At 59.1% G+C, this 17,330-nt stretch overlaps 7 protein-coding genes across 7 annotated transcripts; 4 read left to right on the top strand and 3 right to left on the bottom strand.

Moving 5' to 3' along the window:
• Positions 1-426: 426 nt before the first annotated feature.
• E0L32_011498 (uncharacterized protein) lies at positions 427-1,506 on the top strand (the record flags this gene model as incomplete). The annotated part of the gene is made up of 2 exons (XM_031134234.1): positions 427-471; positions 562-1,506. The coding sequence occupies 2 exons, from the start codon at positions 427-429 to the stop codon at positions 1,504-1,506; spliced, it is 990 nt and encodes a 329-aa protein (XP_031000530.1).
• Positions 1,507-1,704: 198 nt separating this feature from the next.
• Positions 1,705-2,719, bottom strand: E0L32_011497 (uncharacterized protein; the record flags this gene model as incomplete). Its single annotated transcript, XM_031134233.1, has 3 exons — positions 1,705-1,912; positions 1,969-2,443; positions 2,500-2,719. The coding sequence occupies 3 exons, from the start codon at positions 2,717-2,719 to the stop codon at positions 1,705-1,707; spliced, it is 903 nt and encodes a 300-aa protein (XP_031000529.1).
• An 816-nt stretch (positions 2,720-3,535) lies between these two features.
• On the top strand, positions 3,536-3,930 carry E0L32_011496 (uncharacterized protein; the record flags this gene model as incomplete). Its single annotated transcript, XM_031134232.1, has 2 exons — positions 3,536-3,607; positions 3,673-3,930. 2 exons carry the CDS (start codon positions 3,536-3,538, stop codon positions 3,928-3,930), a joined length of 330 nt encoding a protein of 109 aa, XP_031000528.1.
• Positions 3,931-7,120: 3,190 nt separating this feature from the next.
• E0L32_011495 (uncharacterized protein) lies at positions 7,121-10,776 on the top strand (the record flags this gene model as incomplete). Its single annotated transcript, XM_031134231.1, has 2 exons — positions 7,121-7,370; positions 7,424-10,776. 2 exons carry the CDS (start codon positions 7,121-7,123, stop codon positions 10,774-10,776), a joined length of 3,603 nt encoding a protein of 1,200 aa, XP_031000527.1.
• A 648-nt stretch (positions 10,777-11,424) lies between these two features.
• On the bottom strand, positions 11,425-11,865 carry E0L32_011494 (uncharacterized protein; the record flags this gene model as incomplete). Its single annotated transcript, XM_031134230.1, has 1 exon — positions 11,425-11,865. The coding sequence occupies one exon, from the start codon at positions 11,863-11,865 to the stop codon at positions 11,425-11,427; it is 441 nt and encodes a 146-aa protein (XP_031000526.1).
• A 355-nt stretch (positions 11,866-12,220) lies between these two features.
• Positions 12,221-13,816, top strand: E0L32_011493 (uncharacterized protein; the record flags this gene model as incomplete). The annotated part of the gene is made up of 1 exon (XM_031134229.1): positions 12,221-13,816. One exon carries the CDS (start codon positions 12,221-12,223, stop codon positions 13,814-13,816), a length of 1,596 nt encoding a protein of 531 aa, XP_031000525.1.
• Positions 13,817-14,040: 224 nt separating this feature from the next.
• On the bottom strand, positions 14,041-16,449 carry E0L32_011492 (uncharacterized protein; the record flags this gene model as incomplete). Its single annotated transcript, XM_031134228.1, has 1 exon — positions 14,041-16,449. The coding sequence occupies one exon, from the start codon at positions 16,447-16,449 to the stop codon at positions 14,041-14,043; it is 2,409 nt and encodes an 802-aa protein (XP_031000524.1).
• Positions 16,450-17,330: the final 881 nt, after the last annotated feature.

The following is a 17,330-nucleotide window of genomic DNA, read 5'->3' as shown; positions in this document are numbered from 1 at the left end:
AGAGGCAGCGTAGGGCAGCGCGACAGCTAAGCTCTCGGAGAGGTCTGGCCCAGCGAACATACGAATTAACGTCAAATATAAAATACTCCAGATACATCATTCCCTCTTCATTATGCAACCGTTCAAAGTGTGGTCTGGCAGAAATCGAAAATCAAGCGCAATTTCGTCTCTCGGTCTTCCAGACAAACATGAATGACTCACTGGAAAGCATCACTTCTCGGCTTCATGATCTGATATCCCCGTTCCGCTCGTATTTCGGTTTGCTGGCCCCCCGCAAATCCAGCCTAAGACCGACTAAAACTGACTGACATCATCCCTCCGGCTTCAAGCTTTGGCGCGGCATGCGACTTTCTAAACCGTACTTTGGTTCGATTTAGCTACTTGTCTACGAATCCTAGCCTTTAGATCTGACATACACAAGGAAAGATGGCGCCAGTGTACAAGTTTGCGCTGATACAGCTTAAGCCCAAGGTCAGTAGTAGGTCGTTCAACCCCGGATCGCACATCAACAACTCATGTTACAACCAATCAATTCCATTTCACTGACTCGCTTCACCCAAGCCGGTCGACCCAGAAGCCAACTTCGCCCGTGCAGAAGCACACATCCGCGAAGCCGCGGCCCAGGGCGCCCATGTAGCCGTGCTGCCAGAGTATCACCTCACGGGCTGGGTCCCCGACCACGCAGACTTTGTCTCCGCCACGAGGGCCTCGGCGGCGTACCTGGCCCGGTACCGGGGCCTAGCTCGCGAGCTGGACATCAGCATCGTCCCGGGTACCATCTGCGAGGTGCATCCCCGTCGCCAGGCGGACGAGCCGCCGCAGGAGGAGGAGGAGGAGCAGGAGGCCGGCAGGGCCGACAGGCGGGGCATCGAGATCCGCAACATGGCGTACTTTGTCGCCGCGGGCACGGGCGAGGTGCTCGGCGCCTACCAGAAGAAGAACCTCTGGCACCCGGAGCGCCCGCACCTGACGTCCTCGGGCCAGGACGCGCACACGGCGTTCGACACGCCCCTGACCTGGGATGATGACGACGAAGGCGTTGGCGGGGAGAAGAAGAAGGAGAAGAAGGCCGTGCGCGCGGGGATGCTGGTGTGCTGGGACCTGAGCTTCCCCGAGGCGTTCCGGGAGCTCGTGGCCGACGGCGCGGACGTGGTGTTCGTGCCGTGCTGCTGGTACCTGTCCGACGTGGACCGGGCGGCGCGGGAGATCAACCCGCAGTGCGAGCGGGTCTTCCTCGAGAGCGTGACGGTGGCGCGGGCGTGCGAGAGCGGCATCGCCGTCGTGTTTGTCAACGAGGGGGGGCTGAGCCGCGTGGCGATGCCGCTGGTCGGGGTCGTGGAGGGGAGCCAGATGGAGCCTGGGGCTGAGGGGATGAGGGTCGTGGACGTGGACCTCGGGGTCCTGAGGGTGGCGGAGGGGAACTACCGCGTCCGGAAGGACATGATGGGGGAGGGGTGGCATTATGCGCATACGCTCATGAGAGGACGGGGAGGAGGTGGGAGTTGATGGCGCATTGTTGCAGTACGGTCTTGATAATCGAGGCTACTTGTGTACGAAACTTGATGGTACTCTTGATATGCACAGAAGATCACCAACAAGCTGGTGTATTTCACACAGCGTCATCAAGACACCGCCTGCTCTATTAGACCAATGAATCTATCTATACAGAGTATGAGCAACTACTCAAGATGACCGAGCGGTCAGCTAGAAATTAAAATCCTCGCCAGGGTTCGCACCACCTTGATGATTCGGGCTATCCAAGCCGTGAAACTCATACAGGGCATCCGGCGCAGGGCGCTGCTTCACACCATCCGGCTTCTGCATCACCTTGACGTACTTGTCCATATCGATCGTATTCTCCCGCCGCCACTGGGTCAACTTGTCAAAGTTGATACACTTCCGATTCACTGACCTATATTAAGGTGTAAGCTATGTATCTCAAGAGATCCAGCCCGAAAAGACACTCACATATCAGGGTACGGGTATGTCTGGGTTTCGACCCAGTGCATCGTAATAAGATTCACATTGCCACTGCACTGGAGCGCCTGCACCAGCATGTCGACGCAATGGTTGACGTGGATCTCATTCATAGACGTACCGGTGGCATTGACTCCTGATTTGGAGTAATACGAACCGTAGGCGATGTGGCGCAGCGTGTTGAGGCAGTGAAGCTGGTGATAGACGTCAAACGTGGCGACGTAGGCGTCGTCGCCGAGGCCCCATGCGGCATCATCCAGCTTGGCCACAGTGCTGGGGTCTTTTCCCATGCGTAGAATGTCTGACCGAGTGATGGGGAGGACCCGAGTGAGTTCCCAGTCGGCCCACAGCAGGTCGGCAGCGTCGTTGGGCATCTGCCGGCCGATGGCAGGGTGTTTGGGGGGGAAGAGCGTGCCATTGGCGGTGACGAGGCCCATATCGAGATCGACCAGGTTGTGAACGGGGCCTTTGTTTGTCAGTTCAATTATGAGGTTATTTTACCCCTATCTCGATCACACTTACTGTAGCTCGACACACGACGCAAGTCGGCGTTCCGGACGAAGAATTCGGCATGCAACAAGGTGACAAACAGGCCTCCGGTGAGTATGAGCATAGTTGCATTGACGAGGGTGAGGATGATAAGTTTTCTGGTCTGTCTTCTCATGGCATGCTGTTGAATCGAGCTGTGATGTAAGAAACTGCGTGTCTCGTCTTCGTCTTCGTCCTGCGTGTGCCTATCCATTTTCGCGACGGGACTATGAGGAACAGTACAAGGAAAGAGCGGCATCTTCAAGACCGTGGTGGTTTAGAGATTCGCCAATTCTGTGCTGGACTTCCAAAGTCAAGGGCCGCTGTTTGCTCTTTTCTCAACTCAACTCTAATCATCTGATATCGATTGTGTCTGAATTGAAGACCCAATACTTTGCGTTTCTAGAGATAGAAAAGAGAGGATGGAGAGACCAAGCGGATGTCGGGGACCACAATCGGAGAGACAGGCCGGGTCAGACGTCGGTTAGGCTATGCAGTGACTATCGTGTAGACGAGGATTTCGGAGTAAGATATCGTCGGGCGCCGTACAATAGCCTATCTTCCTGCGACGTGTGAGACGTGATTGTTGCGCCCGCTGACATAAAGATGCGTTCCAGTAAGACGGCTTATGCAATGTCATCAGCGAATTGGACCATCGCTATGCCGCTACTGTCGCCATCGTCAATATTGCATGTCGCTACTGCCTCCATCATCAACATTGCCGCCCTTCAAGTTCTTTGACGGCATGCTCTGCCACGGCAGTTTTAAAAGCCACCTGAAAATGAGCAGCTGAAGAGTAGGTTTCTGAGCTTATTAGATAGCCTACCATGATCATGTTTGTTACGACGAACTTCGGTATGTTCTTCTAGAGGTTTCCGCGTCTTTCTACTAGAACCTTTCGTAGTATAAATGGGCAGACAAATCTCGCTGCTCTCTACCTACTACTAACTGCCGCAACTCATCTCTGAATCACCAATCTTCTCAAACTTCGTGAGGTTCCCAAAAGAGTCACTCGCCCCCCATCGCCAGAATGCGTCCTTCTATCTTTGCTAGTCTCGTTGTGGCATTCGCCAGTCTCGAGGTCTCGGCGGCGCCTGCAAATGTCTGTGAGCACCTACCAAGTTATTTTTCGCGGATCCAGTCCATTGACATACATGACCTGCTCAGGCCGATACCCGCGCTGCCGTCTACCACAAGGCAGAGCGTAGCGCGGACCCTGTAGACAACAAGAGTGCTACAGAGATCACTGAACTCTACATTGCGGCGCTGCGCGAACCTGACAACAGCAAGCGTGACAAGGAGATCACCGACCTCTATATTGCCGCCCTGCGCGAGCCTGCCAACAGCAAGACTGACAAAGAGATCACCGATCTCTACATCGCGGCTCTTCGCGAGCCTGCTACTAGCAAGCGAGACACAGAGTGATTGAGGCTGAGGGACTCTGCATGTCTGCATCTCTGCTCCTTATGAGAGGCCGGGTCAGGACGGATAGGCGCTCTTCATTGCTGGCTTTTGTTTGGAACGGCGTGTGTGGTCTGGGTCGATTGAAGAGGCTGAAGCCAGTGGGCAAACTATGTCTCCCGGGAGCCGTATCAAAGCTCTTTGATCTGCTTCTGTTTCATCAGATAGCGTATCCGTCTCCGAGCTGGTCTGGGTGGAGTGGGGAGTGGGAGAGTGGTGGACAGCGCGACTTGTTTTATGTTGCTTTTCACGGATGAATGTGCTTTCTATCTTTAATTCTCGCACAGCGGCCTGTCCTATGACAAGCTTATCCAGTCGTTCTTTTCTAATATCGAGTACGCGTTCAGAGATATGTGCCGTAAGGTCCTTGTTGAGACGGGCAAGCGGGGGGTCTGAATAATTGGCGGAAGTAAGTCAGGAGATGCTTCGATGCTAACAATACATACATTCCTATGGAACTCATACAGGCTATCCCACTGCCCAAATCGATTGGTTCGGTGAATAGTCGTGTGCCTTTACTAAGAGCTCGTGGACTAATCTGACTATCACTCAGCAGGGAACCCTGGAGACGTACATCTATTATACATTAAGTCGACGGAACTGATGTTTTCCGGTCTTGGAATAGCATCTAGCCGGCGGGGACATGAGGCTCAGGTGGACTGGTGGCTTTGGCTTGGCGAGAGAGACGTACATCATCGGTCGACGACATGCAAGCTACCTAGTCACGGGGATCAGCTGGAATATCCCGCACGCGCACATATCGGCGAGGATGGACGAGGGGGGATGTGACGAGTAGAAGAGTATTTCTATATAAAGCAAAGGCGTTGGGGCATCACCCGCGCCGGCGCGTGTAATTGAACAGAGGCGACTGGTGAGGCGCGAAAGCCAACCAACGCCTCCTTTCCGCATCGAGCAAATGAAGCGAGGCTTGTGTACGTAGACCAACGGCGGCGTTTCACATGCAGTCGCCTGTGATAGTGATTCGAAATCCCCAGCATTTGCTCGGGTCCACTCCCCCCCGTCCAAGGGCCCCTCAGAGGGCCCGACGCTATTTATAACTTGTCATGGATCGAAGAAAGAGGAAAAGAAGCTTCTATGGAGTATACTGCCGACGAGTCTTGATTGAGCGGTGTCTGATGTTTCAAAGCAGAGCAGGGCGAGCCAAGGGCATCACGGCACGAAAGGACCCAGTTTGCGGTTGATTCTTCCTGGGGAGGACGGTCTATGCCACCAAAAATACAACCGCCTGGGAGTGGAACGGAACGGAGCATTGAGCTTTAACGAGATCCGGGATTGATCTTGCATTGGGGCCGAAATTGCGTGCTCCCGGCCCGTTGTTGATTTACCCGTGTTCAGCACTCGGTGCATGTGTCATCTTGGCTTGCTTGCAGTGGTGAAGTCTTGGTCGATCTCAAGTACGGTGCTGTGCCTGGCGTGGGAGAGATTGAGTCAGCCAGCAGATAGGCTGCATGGCCTTTGGAGTCAGAGCTTGGCCAAGTACAACTACCAATCTGCATCTCACGGTTGTTCTTCGCGATGGCTGGAAAGTTCCGGGCCTTGCTGTGAGCATCCAGGTGTGGGTGAAGGCAAATCTTGAAAGAAAGCTGGAGTGTTCCATGCCAGTCAAAGGAAAGTCTTCAGGGGTGTTGATAGCTAACCCCGGAATGGTTTAGAGCCATCTCCTCTGGACTGCCTTGAGTGGATCGAAGCCGAATGGGCAGGGGCGATTAAGCGCCGGCAGGGGTGCCTCCCCTGTCTGTTCACACGGGCCTGCCCAATCAGAGACCGGCCTGTCAACGTCTTGCTTGTCTTGCCATCCCGAAATAGATTGTCTCTGGTCTTGCACATGCGCAACCCTCCGCCCAGACCAATCACCTCCCGTCAGGTCAGGCCGAGTCCCTTGATCTCGAGGGACAGGCACAAAGCCAGAGGCTGCCAGGCGGAGATGCCAGACTCACCGACCACACTCCCACGTGCCCCCGCTCTCTCCCTCTCCCGCTCTACAAGGAGGTAACTATCAGATACCTATCCTCTGTGTACTTGTGTCTATCGTGGTGTGCAGCCATGCAGGCAGTTGGGTGATCGCCAGCCAGACTTACACACAGACAGGGGAAATCACGCGGTGCCAAGCAGCCAAGGCTCCTGCTCCTGATCCAACCCTCATGCAAAGGGGATCAGAGTTGCAGCAGTGTGAGGCAGATCCTCACCGTCCTGATCGTGCATTTGGGGAGGCCATATCACGACAAGGCCCAAGAACCACCTGCAACAACCTGCCACCCAAGTGCTCACTGTCCGTGGCCAACCGATTCGGTGCTTTTGGCCTCTAGCCCGACCCGTCCCAGACCTGGATCTGCTTGAAAACAACCCCTGCGTGCAAGAACAATAGGTCGCACTGCTTAATTAGCACCTACATCAGATTGCCGGACAGTGGACCGACCTGCTTGCCTCCAGGCGGCCGGCGGGCGAACATCCTGGCCAACGCAGCACCCGCAAGGGAAACACACAATCGTCCCTCGAGACGGTACAGTACGGTAGAGAGAGAGTGAAAGAGTCGAAAAAGGCCTGCCCCTCACCACCCTTGCTCATCCATCCCGGGTGGTGTCGCCAGAGGGGTGCACTGAACGGGGGTGCCGCCTCCCGCACGCCGAGATTTGATTGATGCTGGCTGGTCCAGGCCTGGGGTACCTTGTGTCCTGCGGCCCACACGCTCTGCACCACCCTCTCTTTTTATCTTCTGCACCTCGTCCACTCTTGGATCCGGCATTGACTCTGTTATTTGCAGTGGTCACCTCCGATACCGTGTCCGTGGTGCGCAGGAGGCTGCCTTTTCGACGCTTTTCCCCCTTGGCCAATTCTGTCGACAAGAGGTGGAAGCAGGGTATGATGGATTAACCAAGATATCTCTTTGAGTCGAACGATATCTCTTTGGACTGGCCAAGCGTCAGTAGACAGAGGCAGGCTTTCAGGTTGGGACCAAGTACACAAGAGGCGCCACCGGCGACGGCTTCTCTCCAGCGACTGTGTGCTATCTTCGCGATCGGACGTCGGCCTACGAATTTACCTTTATGAGAACTAGACGCAAAGTCGACTCTGAGAAGTGCTGAGTCCTCCGACTTGCGGGTCAGTGGACTTTCCACTTACATCTTCGACCATGATGAGCAGCGCTCGCGACCCCACGTCGAGACTACGAGCCGGGCTCAATCCGCTACTGACCACCTCCCTGGGCGTGGGCGGGTATCACAACCAAGCTGGAACGCCTGTGTCGGCAGTCTCTTATACATCCAATACGCCCTTCTCTGCTCAGACCCCGGTGAGTGCCATTCAACCGTACAATCCGCAAGAATGGATGGGGTCACCGCTTGTCGCCGCGGATCAGAGACAGCATGCCCTGATGGATGCGCAGCGTAAGTCCCCTCAAACTGCTCTAATACCAGACCTTTGACTGACCTGTAGCTAGAATCACCTCCTCCTCCACCACCATACTCGCCTCCTCGCAGTCAACGACCGGTCAGTGTCGCCTATGAGTCGCCGGCCGCAAACACATCTGCGTGCAGAGCGCCACTGCCTGGCTCGCTCCGACCATCGCCAGAGTCAAATGCGAACCCGGCATTTGCTCCGCCTCCGGGGTCGAGCGGTAGAGGGGCCTCTCGTGATCGCCGGTTTGGCCTTCCATCGTTCGGTCGAAGGCGTGAAGAGCAAGCAATCACGCCGCCGGATATCCAACCGCCCCGCCAAATGCCAACATCGATAACTTCATCTCGCCAACAACCCGTCCCGTTGACACTTCAAATACCCCAGACGAGACCAGCTGAGGCTCCTCAGAATGCACCTCCCGGTTCGCGTCGTGCCGTCTCTACCCCAGCAACCATCACCCCGACATCAGCGAGGTCAAGATCCGCATCGCAGCTAAGATGGGAACCCGGCATGCCGCTACCACCCCCGCCTCCCGGTCCTCCACCTGCTTCGTCTCGATCTCAGAGTGCGTCGCGACCGAGCAGCGGGAGTGAGCCCATAGTCTCGCCGCCTACGAGACGACCGCCGCCGTCGGGTGTAGCGGAGCTGGGGCCTGTGCCACCCACACCGGCAGATTGGGTCGACGACAGCGATGCGCGCAGTCGCTCGCCGGCTCAGACCTCGACTGAGGAGTCCATCTCCAGCGTTGGCAGTCCGAGTTCGAGCCAAGACCACAGCGCTTCAGGGTCCAGTCCAGCTGGCGGTCTGGCAAGGACAGGGGCGGTGAGGGGCGAAAAGACGCTGCTAGCAAGGCGGAATGAGAGTCGCACACGGCACGGTGTTCGAGGTTCAATAGATGGGTCACTAGAAGGTCACCGGCTGTCCGAGATTGTCATCCCGCCGTCAGGTGGACTGACGAGGAAGCTGACCATCAACAAATCCACCCCTAGGAGCGGACGCGGCAACCAAGAGACACCACAGTCTGGGGACTCCGCTTCGCTGGAGTACTATCCAGACTCGAGAAACATCACGCCTCGTGCAACGGGATCGTCTCAAGCAGAAACACACCCCGGAACACCTACGCCTCCATTCTCTCCGCATCCACAGAAGCCATACGCTGCCAACGCGGGTCCATCAGGACAAATCGCCCCGAAGGCCTTGCCAACTCCCCCACCACATACAAGATCTGCATCATCGTCACAAACCAGGCTCACCCTCGAGCCTATCGCCCCAGGCCCCCAGTCACCTCGACTAGTCACCAAGGAGTCGGTAGTCAAACAGTCTCCCGAGCAATTTTGCCGTGGTACCATTGAGCGTTACAAGGCATTCGCACACAAGGAGACAGCCGCTGCCGATGACGCCGAGAGAGTGCGGCTCTTTGCAGATTTCATCGTCAATGAATCAAGGATCCGGCGCGAGAGATACTCGACAGCTATTGGTGCGATGGGCTCCGAGATCTTTGACTTGACCAGGGACCTGTTCAGACCGATGGCTGCCAGGAGAGAGTCTGTGAACTCCCAGATCAGCGCGCCGGAGTTCACGCCTCAGTCGTCAGAACCGAGCCGGTCACACAGAGGCTCGTTCGGCTCCGTGTCGCGGGAGGCAGGCCCGTCTAGCGGACCAAGCTCGGCGCCAGCGTCTGCGAACCTCCCGCCGCTGTCGCCTGTGACTGGGCCTCAGAACCAGGGCAACTACCAGTCGAATTACATGCCCTCTCTCTCGCCGATTCTAAGCATGAGCGTCAGCGACAATGTTGATGAGGACGACTCTCGAGGGAGGCCGTCGAGCAGATGGTGGGAAACGGACTCGAATGGCGTGCCAGGCGGCAGACTGGAGCGTTCAAAGCGCGAGTCGAAATACATGGGAGTGCCCAAAGAAGCACGCGAAGCACTGCAGTGGATGGACCGGCCAAGCTCGTTTGCAAGCAGCAGCAAGAGGGATTCCACAGGCGAGTATCCGCCCGAGAAGACAGGGTGGCACGATCAACTCCAGGAGAATATCAGCACTCCCAAGTCTCACCTGCGCAACTCTCTCGTCTCGTCTATCTCGTCGCCCAACACGCCAAACGCCAGCCACATGGATGTCTCGCGGCTTGTCACACTCCCGCCTCCTTATCCGCGCCATCACCCAGCTGTAAACAACAACCATCCGGAGCTGACTTCGATCCGGACTGCCGTGCGTGCGATATCGGACTTTTCCGAGATCGAGGCGACCAACGAGCGGTTCAAGCAAAAGAGCAAAGCCATGCGCGAGGAAGCTGCAGAGGCCGCCAAGAAGCGCAAGCAGGAGCTCAGGATGAACCTCCAGCGCGAAATCTCGTGCGGGAACATGAGCTACAGCGAAGCGGCCGCCATCGAGTCTGACTCGAACGACGCTGAAAAGGGCCAGCTGAAGGAGCTGGAAAGAAAGGACTTTGACCACTTCCAGAATGCGGTCGTCATGCCTCTGAACGAGCTTCTCACGGCCCGCATAGCCAAGGCGACAGAGCTCTTTGACGAGCTCCGGGGCCGACTGTTCGTCGAGACCCGCCAGGCCAACCCCAACATGCCCCAGGAGGAAGGCGACGAACAGCCAGAACTCCTCGAGAAGTTGACGCTGCTGAAGTGGATCTTTGAAGCGCGCGAGACACTGCACCGCGCCATCTATGATCTTCTGTCTGACCGCAACGACCGGTACAAGGAGATGATCATCACGCCATACCGGCTCGCGGGCAACGAGGAGAAGATGGCGTCGGCCGAGGCCTTCTTCGCCGAGGACGCGGCCAAGCGGGCGCTGGCCTTCTCGGAGGAGGTGTTCCGGCGCACGCAGGAGTTCCGGGACGTGGTGGAGGAGAGCGCGATGCGCGGGGTCGAGGTGCAGCTCAGCGCCTTCTGGGACCTGGCGCCGCCGCTGAAGCGGGTGCTGGACAAGATCCCGCAGGACCTGCAGGGGTTCCACATCCAGATCCCGGCCGACGAGTACGACGAGACGCCGAGCTACCGGCAGCACCCGATGCAGTACCTCTTCTCGCTGCTGCTGCACGCCGAGAAGAGCTCGTACCAGTTCATCGAGAGCCAGACGAACCTGCTGTGCCTGCTGCACCAGGTCAAGGAGGCGCTGGCGACGGCCAAGGCCATGGTCATGGAGAAGGAAGGGCGGGACCGGAGCCGGGTGGAGGAGACGAGGCGGGAGGAGGAGCGGCGGCTGACGGACGACCTCAAGGAGAAGGTGCGGGTCGTGCAGGAGCAGTGGAGCGACGCGCTGGGGGGCACGATCGGCGGGGTCAAGGAGAGGCTCGGGGAGTGGCTGCTCGAGACGGGCGGGTGGGACGAGAGTCTTGAGGACGAGGGCGTTGGGGCTTCGGGGGTGAGGTTTTGATGGCTGGCGGATTAGAGTGGCTGAGACGGTTAGACACACACACACACACACACACACAGAGAGAGAGAGAGAGTGTGTGTGTGTGTGTGAGTGAGAGTGAGAGAGAGAGAGAGATGAGTTGATACCCCCCTATGTTCTAGCGATGAGTTCGTTTTTCCTGTGTATGACGATTTGATGGTTGATGGGGACAAGGGAAGAAAGGAACATTGAAGCACGATTTGGGAGCGATACACTGGATCTCGTAGATTAGGATACTTTTTTCTTGTATATACTCTTTTATACATGTTGTACATTTGGCATTGGACCTTGCCGTATCTCAATGTCTGGACTCTGGATAGCAGGCTTGTGTCTGTGAAGGTTACTCTGGAGCCCTCCCTTCATGGAGTTGATAAATTCCTGTTTCCTGCTCTTTCGGGGGACACCGGCCTGCTGGTCCCTTGAAACTCAAGAGACTTCTCAGGGACGAATTGATCCTCGTCACCTCTTCACGTCTGGGTATATATATGTCTACTCCGCATGCTTCCTCTGGTGAGCCTGGCCGCCGAGAGCCACCCTCGGTTTCGTCCACCTCCGTTCCGTCTTCTGCGCCGGCCTGGCCTGCGAGATAATGCCATTGCCTTATACAAATGTCTGTATGAGCCTCAACTACTACTCCTTCTTCCCCGAACCGCTACCGCCCTCCCCGCTCCTCTCGGGCTCGAGCCCGTACTCGACGGGCAGGTCCATGCCGACGCGCCGGGCCGTCAGGCGCACGCGCTCCTCCTCGTCCATGCCCATGCCCGGGTTGTACCGCTCCAGAAGGCTGACGTAGGTGCGCTGCGCGCGCAGGTAGGCCAGGTACTGCTCCGCCTGGCCCACGGCGAGCGCGGAGGCCTCCGCTCCCGAGTCCGGGGGAGGCGTGCTGGCGTTGCTGCTGGTGGTGGAGGAAGAGGAGGAGGTAGGAGGAGGAGGAGGAGGAGAGGAGAAGAAGCCGTCGCGCAGGCGCTGGTGGATGGGCGATCGAGGCGACGAGAGGATGGGCCGCGGGGGCAGCTCGCGGAGGAGGGAGCGGTACAGGGCGCGGAGGCGCGGGGCCTGGGGGTGGGACATCCTCCGTTTTATTCCTTTCCTTTTGCGTATGTGTTGGATGTGTCGGTGGTGGTCTTGTTCAAAGCTGTGGTTGTCGATGTGGCGGGATGGTAATGCTGGATGCGGGATTCTATGTTGGAGAAATTCGGGAAGCGTTTATCGATACCGGATCCCGGTTTGCGACGGGGACATAAAATTTTGGGGGGCGCGCGGCCCAAGGAAATATTTATCTTATCTGATGGGAGCTACACCAAGTCTCTCACCATCACATGCATGACCTGCGAGCTCCTTCAGCGTCCATTCTTTTCCGTGTAGCACTAGCCAATTGACCTGCGGCTCTGACCAAGAGCTCCAGGTTCTCTACACATTGCCCAGCATGCGGCTGAAAACTATACCAAGTCTCCCGGCGCTCCCTCCGACGCGACGACCAACGCTCATAACCATCACCTTCTCCCACCACCAGCTCCGACTGCACTCTTCCTCCTCCTCCTCCTCTCCCTCACAGCCGTCCTCCGGAGGCCCGACCCTCCCAGAGCGCTCAGTATCCTACATCCCTTCCCCCTCCGCATCGCCGACGACCTCGACGACGGCAACCCGGGCCCCGCAACCCCCGGCAAGGGCCCTCGACCAGGCGACCTCGCTCTTCCTCCGGCCCCGGCCCAGGTTCCTCTACTCGGCCCCGCGCTTCCTGAACCTGCCGGTCAACACGCGCATCCCCGAGGTCTGCATCCTGGGCCGCTCCAACGTCGGCAAGTCGACGCTGCTCAACGCCCTCTCGGGCCTCGAGACGCGCGGCCGCGCGGGCAGGTCGCACGGCTCCAAGCGCAGCCGCGCCGGGCTGGCCGTCACCAGCGCGACGGCGGGCTGCACCAAGACGCTCAACGGGTACGGCTTCGGACCGCCGCTGCCGCTCCTCCCGTCCGGCGCGAACAATGATAAGGACGGCGACGGCGACGGCGAGGGCAGCAGCAGCAGCAGCAGCAGCGCGGGGGGCAGGTCCACGCGCTCCCAGCGCCGGACGGCCGCGCACCAGCGGGAGCCGGCGCCGCAGCACAGCCTCGTCGTGATGGACATGCCCGGCTACGGCCTGCACTCGCGCGAGGAGTGGGGCGCCGAGATCGCAAAGTACCTCTCGCGCCGGGCCATGCTGCGCGGCGCCGTCGTGCTCGTCGACAGCGTGGCCGGCGTCAAGGACGGCGACCGCCTGGCGCTCGAGCTGCTGCGCGACGCGGGCGTGCGCACGGCCGTCGTGCTGACCAAGGCCGACAAGCTCGTCTCATCCTCCCCACCCTCCTCCTCCTCTTCTTCGTCTTCTCCTCCCTCTTCATCCGTCGCTACTGCTGCAGGTAGCGGAGCAGAGAAGCAGCAGCAGCAGCAGCAGCAGCAGCGGCAGTCGCCAGAGGCCCTCCTGCGCAAGCGCTGCGTGCAGGTCTGGGACGAGCTGCGGCGCGCGGAGCGCAGGGGCCGCCGCAAGGCCGCCCCCGCGCAGGTCGCCGGCTGGAAGGAGGGCCGCGGCGGGTGGGAGCCCGAGGTCTTCGTCACGGGGGCCGGGGACCCCCGGGCCGGCGGGCTGGGCGTCGCCGGCGCGCGCCTGGCCATCTGCCGGCTCGCCGGGCTCGTGGAGGGCCAAGGCGCCGAGGCTCAAGTCAGCAGCGCCAAGGCTGCGCCGCTACTGGGCACGGGCAGGGTCGTGCCGTTTGACCAGATCCAGTGGGCTGCTCCGCCTTCTCGCGGAGAGGAGGAGGAGACGGCGGCGGCGGCGGGAGAGGAGAGCGGTGATGAGGTCAGGGCTGATCTTGGCGTGCCGAGGGAAGAGGGCATCCCCGAGACTACGGCTGACCCGGTGCAACAAGAACCGGCGAGAAGGGGCAGGGTCAGGCCGTGGAAGAGGCCGGCGGATATGTTCGACGCCATCGCCCAACCACAGTCACAGAGCCGCAGGCAAGGAGACCATAGAGATGCGTCGTTCTGAGATAGAATTGCGGCGCTGTGTACCATATGTACTATCTTCTGTAGAAAAATAAGCTTAACGAGTCTATGATATCTCGATAGAAGGTCCCTTTTGATGCACTCGATCATGATCTCGTCATTACAAAAACAAAGTATATACCACGAAAACGGGCCAGGTCCCCAGCTAGGCCTAATTAATCACACAAGCACAGCATTCACAAAGCTACAGTCCAGTCACGCCCCACTTCACTCATCCTCGTCCTCGTCCTCCGAGTCCAGCAGCACAGGAGGCTTCCTAACGTCCTCGTACAAGCTGTCCGGCAGCACGAGCTGCGACGACGACCCCATGGAGAACGGCAGCCCAGACGCCTCCTCTTCGGCCCCGCGGCGCAGCGGGCCCTCGCCGTCGTCGTCGTCGTCGCCGTCGTCCAGCAGATCCTCGGGGAAGGAAGGGGGGATGCTCGACAGCACCGTCTGCGGCCGCGGGACGGACGACTTCTCGGGCGAGAGGGGCACCTGCTGGCTCGACGGCTGGCTCGCCGTCGTCGCCTGCGAGGGACGCACGTAGCCCGAGGCCGCCGCCGTCGTCGGCCTCCGCTGGCTGCTCGAGCCAGTCTTACTCGCCGGCAGCGAAGGGCGGGCAAACAACGAAGTCCCCTCCGTCTTGAGCGAGGAGGGCAGAGCCGTGCCGGGGGGCTCCTGGCCCTGGCTCGAGGGCACCAGGATCGCGTGCTGAGCGCCGTAGGGCGGGGAGGAAGGGGCCTGCTGCTGCTGCGGCTGCTGCGTCGAGTGAGCAATATCGCTCTTGAGCTGCGCCTCGACCTCCTGCGATATCGACATGTCCACGATGCTCTGCTGCTGCTGCTGCAGCAGCGCGTTGCTGCCGCCGCCACCGTCGTCGAACAGCGCGCACCGCAGGTTGCCGAGGAGCTGGCCGGCCACGGCGGGCGGGACGTAGCAGAAGGTCTGCGGCGGGGCCTCGACCCAGCCGTTGCGGCGCATGACGTCGAGCGAGACCGGGTTGTTGAGCTCGTACACCTGCCGCAGCTCGTAGGCGTACTTGGCGCCCCTGCCGGCGTTGAACTCGGCGTTGCCGACCCCGCTGCCGCCGTCGATCTGCCCGGGCCGCTGGAAGGCGCCCGCGTGGGCCATGTACCGCAGCTGGCAGGCGGGCCTGGTGGTGTAGATCCAGAACCTGCTGACCGAGGGCGGGATCCGGTAGTTGCGGAACTCGTGGCTCTTGGTGCCGTTGACGATGCTGTCTACGTGCTGCGGGTGGACGGAGATGATGATGTCGGATTTGTGCTCCACGGGGCCCAGGGACTGGATGATCTCCAGCGGGACTCGCTGGCTCTCGAGACCCTGGCTGAAAAACTGGCTTTTGGCGGGGGTGTGCTTCACAGGCGTGCGGTTCGGAGGAGCCTTGGGAGAAGATGAAGGGGCCCTCGGGGGGGAAGAAATCGGCGTTTCCCTCTCGATATCGGCGCTGCTCGATATGATGGTCTGCTGCTTCCTCGCAAGTGGCGACAGGCTTGATGTGCGCAAGTCCAGGACGGTGGGTTCTTCGTCTTCTTCGTCCTCTTGAACTTCTGTGCTCTCATTTGCGACCGGGCTTGGGGGGATCCGAGTTTCTTCGGTTGTGAACCGGGCAGTCGGTCGCTCTCGAGGCCGAGGAGTAGGTGTGCCCGGATCGGGTATATCACTACTCAGATCTGACTTTTGAGGCGTCGGCCCCAGACTACCCCATTCGTCGTCGGAGTCGGGAATCTCGTCCTGCGAGCTCCTTTTCTCGTCCGTCCCCGCCGCTTGAAGCTCGAGGTTCACGCGTGCTCGCACCTGTGAGGGCCGCAGCTCTTTCAGGGGGGTCCTGTGTGCCGGTGACGGACGGTCCTCGCTGTGCGTCGTGCTCGGCACTGTGCAGAACGAGTCTTCGATGACCAGAGTTCTCGGCGTCTTGGACAGTATCTTCTCGGCTGATAGCGGCGCGCCGACATTGGTCGACCTCTCTTTCAGCGGAGATCTCATGTCGCCGCCGGGGGTGTACCTCTCGAGCATCGGCGTGAAGGGCGTGGGCTGAGAAGATGGGATCTCGGTCTTGATGCGCTTGCCGGCCGGCGTCTGTGGCACCACGGAGATCTCCCTGCTCTCCGTCTTGACCTGGGTCTCATTGTCCTCCTCTTTCATAGAGTCCTCTTCTTTCATAGAGTCCTGCACAATCTTCTCCTCATTATCGTCGTCGTCGGTATCGAAGCCACCAAAGCCACCCTCGTCCTCCGAATCCTTAATTTTGAGTAGGTGCTCCTGGTCCGACTCCTCGCCCTTGACCGACATGAGCTGCGTGAGGGTCTGCGTGTGAAACGACGACGTCGGACTGTCCCCCATGGTCCTCCGGCGCTTCTGGCCCCGAACCGGCGAGTCGCCCACGAGAACGTCCATGTCCTGTTCCTCCTCCTGCGTGGGGATCACATAGTTGAGCTGCGTCAGGGTCTGCTGCCGCGCGGTCCTTGCCGACGAGCTGCGGCCGTATGTCTTGATCTTCTTGGTGCGGCCGGGGAAGTGCGCCTGCTGGGGAGGCCGTGAGGAGCGGTACGCCTTGGGGACGGGTGCAGTGGCGGGGGTAGACGTGCGGGAACGAGTCTTGGGGAGGGGAGGCATCTTTCGGTGGTCCGTACGGAGAGAGCACCAGCGAGTGCTCAATGCTGGCTGGATGGGAGGGGAGCTGCAGCAGTTTCACACTTGCAGCCAGCAGTGACGATGGGAGGCAGGATGACTCCACCAGCATCTAACTTGCTCAATGCTGCCTAAGACCAGTCCGGGCATGGCGAATACACTTAACGGGGTTCAGTGGTGAAGTGGCACCACTTAAACCTCGTGTGTGTGTGCCAAGCTAAAGAGGCGTGTAAGGGAACGCGTCGAGACGCGTCGTGGGGATGCGTTTTACCTTATCGGGGCGCCCCGCCACAAGGATGACATCAGCGCCGTGATCCCTGCTAATTGCATGTCCGAGAACCCCCTCGAGAAGGATCAACTCTTCGCGCCGAATCCCACGACAAATTCCATACCTACCACCATCAAGAGTTCTTTTCAATAGACTTGTACTTCGTGTCTTTAGGCCCATCAGCGCCGTCTGCTTGCGGGTAGGGAGACAAGTACGGCGCTGGCAGGCACGCCGGCATGGCCATCTTGACAGCCGCCACTTCGTTCGTTGCCGCGGCTCTGACCGGTGGCTGGCATGGCCACAAGGGTCTCATGAAGCTCTTGAGGTGCATAGTCTCACTTCAATAGTCTGTACACCTTGGATAGAATGCGAGATTGATAGACCATGCCATGTAGTCAAATAAACCCACGATACCATGAATCAGACTTCGTGTGCTGAAACACATACATTCCGGACAACCAACAGATTATAACATTACACGGCGGAAGCATCAAAAAGCCATCACCACTCATGCGTGCAGGCGTAGGCAAAAACACTGCCAGTATAACGCTATCAGTAATGACCATCATTAGAACTTGCCAATCTATGGAGAGAGCTA

This window comes from Thyridium curvatum (assembly GCF_004353045.1).
Source record: "Thyridium curvatum strain D216 chromosome Unknown NODE_108_length_111781_cov_84.672649, whole genome shotgun sequence".
NCBI lineage: Eukaryota > Fungi > Ascomycota > Sordariomycetes > Thyridiales > Thyridiaceae > Thyridium > Thyridium curvatum.
The sequence above is the reverse complement of the archived record's forward strand: the minus strand, read 5'-3'. Positions and strand labels throughout refer to the sequence as shown.